This window comes from Penaeus monodon, chromosome 19 (genome assembly GCF_015228065.2).
Source record: "Penaeus monodon isolate SGIC_2016 chromosome 19, NSTDA_Pmon_1, whole genome shotgun sequence".
Lineage (NCBI taxonomy): Eukaryota > Metazoa > Arthropoda > Malacostraca > Decapoda > Penaeidae > Penaeus > Penaeus monodon.
In genome coordinates this window covers 41,221,955-41,225,121 of record NC_051404.1, presented here as the reverse complement: position 1 = coordinate 41,225,121, position 3,167 = coordinate 41,221,955, and the positions used below count along the sequence as shown (strand labels likewise).

The following is a 3,167-nucleotide window of genomic DNA, read 5'->3' as shown; positions in this document are numbered from 1 at the left end:
TGGCGTCCTTCCGTTGCAGGTGCTGGCGACGCTGGTGGTGTCGCTTGGGCCGCTGTGCGCGGGGCTGGGCAAGGGCTACTCCTCGCCCGCCCTGGCCTCCATGGCCACCCTCTCCGCCCAGGGCCACCACTTCTCGGTCAGCAAGGACCAGGGCTCATGGATCGCCTCCCTGTCCCTCCTCGGCGCCTTCTTCGGGGCGGTCCCTGGCGGAATGGCCATCCGCTTCGGCAGGAAGAGGGTGCTGTGCGCCGTCGCCATCCCGTTCGCGCTGTCGTGGCTGCTGACGGTGATCGCGTGGAACGTGAGCATGCTGTACGTGGCGGCGCTGATGGGCGGCGTGTGCTCGGCCGTGATCGCCGTCGTCACGCCCGTCTACATCAGCGAGATCGCTCACCCCGAGATCCGGGGCTGCCTGTGTGCCTTAGCCAAGCTGAGCAGCAACATCGGCATGCTGCTCGCGTATCTCCTGGGCGCCTTCCTTAACTGGCGGGAGCTGGCCACGGTGACGGCGGTGGCGCCCGTCTGCCTGTTCCTGGCGGCGCTGTTCATCCCCGAGACGCCCAGCTTCCTCCTGTACCGCGGGAGGGACACGGAGGCGGCCAACGCCCTGCGCTGGCTGCGCGGCTCCGAGGCGGACGTCGCGCGCGAGCTCACCAACATGAAGGCGAACATCGCCACCCTGCGGCGCGAGACCGACCCGTGCCCGCAGCGCGCTGCCCCGCGGGACCTGCTCCGTCCGCTTTTCATCACCTGCGGCCTCATGGTCTTCCAGAAGTTCAGCGGCGCCAACGCCTTCAACTTCTATGCAGTGCCCATCCTGGACGAGACCTTCGTGGGGCTGAACCCGTACCGCGCCGCCGTCGTGGTCGCCTTCGTGCAGATCTGCGCTGGCATGGCGTCCTCGGCGCTGGTGGACACCGTGGGGCGCCGTCCGCTCCTCGTCTTCAGCAACATGCTCATGTCGGCCGCGCTGGCAGCCTACGGCGGCTACGTGTACCTGAAGGGGCTGGACCAGGACGAGGACATCCTGGCGCGCCAGCAGTGGCGGGAGTCGGACTGGGTTCCTCTCTTCTGCATCCTCGTCATCGAAATCGCCTTCGCCCTTGGGGTCTCGCCCATCAGCTGGCTGTACATTGGCGAGCTCTTCCCCTTGAAGCACCGAGGCGTTGGGTCCGTGGCGGCCTCCGTCAGCTACGCTTGCTCCTTCGTCAGCGTCAAGACGTTTGTCGACCTCGAGCACATGCTGGGCCTGTACGGCGCCTTCTGGCTGTACTCCAGCATCGCGGCGATCGCCCTCATCTTCACTCTCATTTTCGTGCCTGAGACGAAGGGCAAGAGCCTGCAGGAGATGCAGACGGTCGAGCAAACGAAGGAGACGCTCATATAGCAGACAGCCCGCCCACTAGCCCCGCTGCGCCCGCCCACCGTCCACTGGGAAATGCCGCCTGGACAGCGGCCCTACAGAGAGATCCTGCTGTAGGTCCTGCCGCAGGATCCCAGCGCCCCGGGTCCGCGGCGCCGCCCCCGTCTTCCCGTTTCTGGTGGCGTCCCACCCTCCACGCGGCGCCGCGGCGGCCGGGAGCCCCGTGGCCGCAGCCGGGCTAGAGGGCGGTCCGAGCCCACTTGTGATACGCTGCGTCCTCCTCTTCAGCCGCAGGAACCGCACTTCGCACCGCCGACGCGGCTCAGAGTCGCGTGTGCGGATACCAAGGACACTTTTAATCTTTAGGATCCATTCAGCAGTGACTTAATATACTTCATTATTAACACGATAGATTCAAAGTTCTTCTTTCACCATATATTTTTCATCGTCATTTCTCTTTTGAAAAAAGCCGCTTGGAAACATTGTTCACTTCTTAAATATTTCTGTGATGTGTAGCAAACAACTGCATGCTTCCTACCACCTTAAGGAGAGGTACGCTCCACACGAACAGTGTACCTTCGAAGAAGAATTAATATTTAAGTGATAACGAGCCTTATATATAGATAGTATCTTGATCAGGGTTAATCGAATTTATCTGTTTTATCTTCGACAAATATCTTATTTTTAAGTTCCAGTGGCTAGTCTCGCTGGATCTAGTGATTAAAGAGTCCGCTGGGGCGGCATAGGCCTATCGTTACAAATGTTTTAAGGACGCTATGACAATTCGTACTGTACTCGTACGGCAACTGTCTCGTTTTGATAACGAAAATGCTGAAAGTGATTAGAGTCTCAAAGTGAAACTTTTCTTTTCGATTTAATTCCCTTTTTAAGGAATGACGGCAAACGCGCGTTCGTTTTATGCGAGCGTTAGAGAAGCAGGTACAAGAAGCCATTTTCTTTTCTTTTTGACGTGTAGTTCAAAAGGTCAAATCTAGGATCAGGTACTTCGACTAAATATCCCATTCAAATACTCACATAAGTAGGATCAGGCAGCTAGACTCTTCATCACAGACAAAGTGTTCAAGAATAGACTTATGTTCTCAATGTCGAATGATTAAGCATGCGTTCAACAGAAAATTGAAAAGAAACAACTGAATTTTAATCCCCACTGAAAATAAAGTTTATGTTTCAAATTGGACGCACTAAATATTTGATACAGTGTGCATTAGTTTCAAATATTGCTTTATATCTATAAAAACTGGAGCCCAACCATGGTTTGGAATCACAGCAAACGACTGGGAAAAATTAGATTATCTTCTATAATCGGAAATACAGATTAATTGATAAGAACACATTAAGCGCACCATAAGATTCAATTCGGCCTGCGAAGTGTGTCTATTGAGAGCTTATATAAAAGAGCACAATTTAGCTTTTCTAGTGCATCGTGTGTGAATAAAAATGCGAAAATTATCCCCCACTCAAAAGCTCTTTGCAAAGTCCCCTCGTTTTCCCGACAGGACATAGGTTTAGTTTTTAAAGTGACAGTCCAGTTCGATTTAAGAAAACATGTTTCATGTATGGATTGTTTGTTTGATTTTGATTCTGACATGAAATTAGCTGGAGGTGTAGATTCCAGCCTCACGATAGGTTTAGGTCTCTAGAATTTTGAATGGCCACGTCTTTTCAAAAACTCTGGATGTGATCATGTCTTCCGGAGCTGTAGATAACAGTATATTTTCAGGAATTCAGACCGCCTTATTTCAGTCTAGACTTCAGACGAGGGTAGACAGACGCGTGTGGTAGC

The 3,167-nt window shown here is 53.6% G+C and overlaps 1 protein-coding gene across 1 annotated transcript in view; it reads left to right on the top strand.

Annotated features, from left to right (window-relative positions):
- The window catches only part of LOC119585242 (facilitated trehalose transporter Tret1-2 homolog), a 97,980-nt gene extending 95,168 nt beyond the window's left edge, over positions 1–2,812 (top strand). The window contains exon 3 of the mRNA XM_037933900.1: positions 20–2,812. Coding sequence (XP_037789828.1) covers positions 20–1,387 — 1,368 coding nt within the window. The 3' untranslated portion in view covers positions 1,388–2,812. The remainder of the gene's footprint in view (positions 1–19) is intronic.
- The last annotated feature ends 355 nt before the right edge of the window (positions 2,813–3,167 follow it).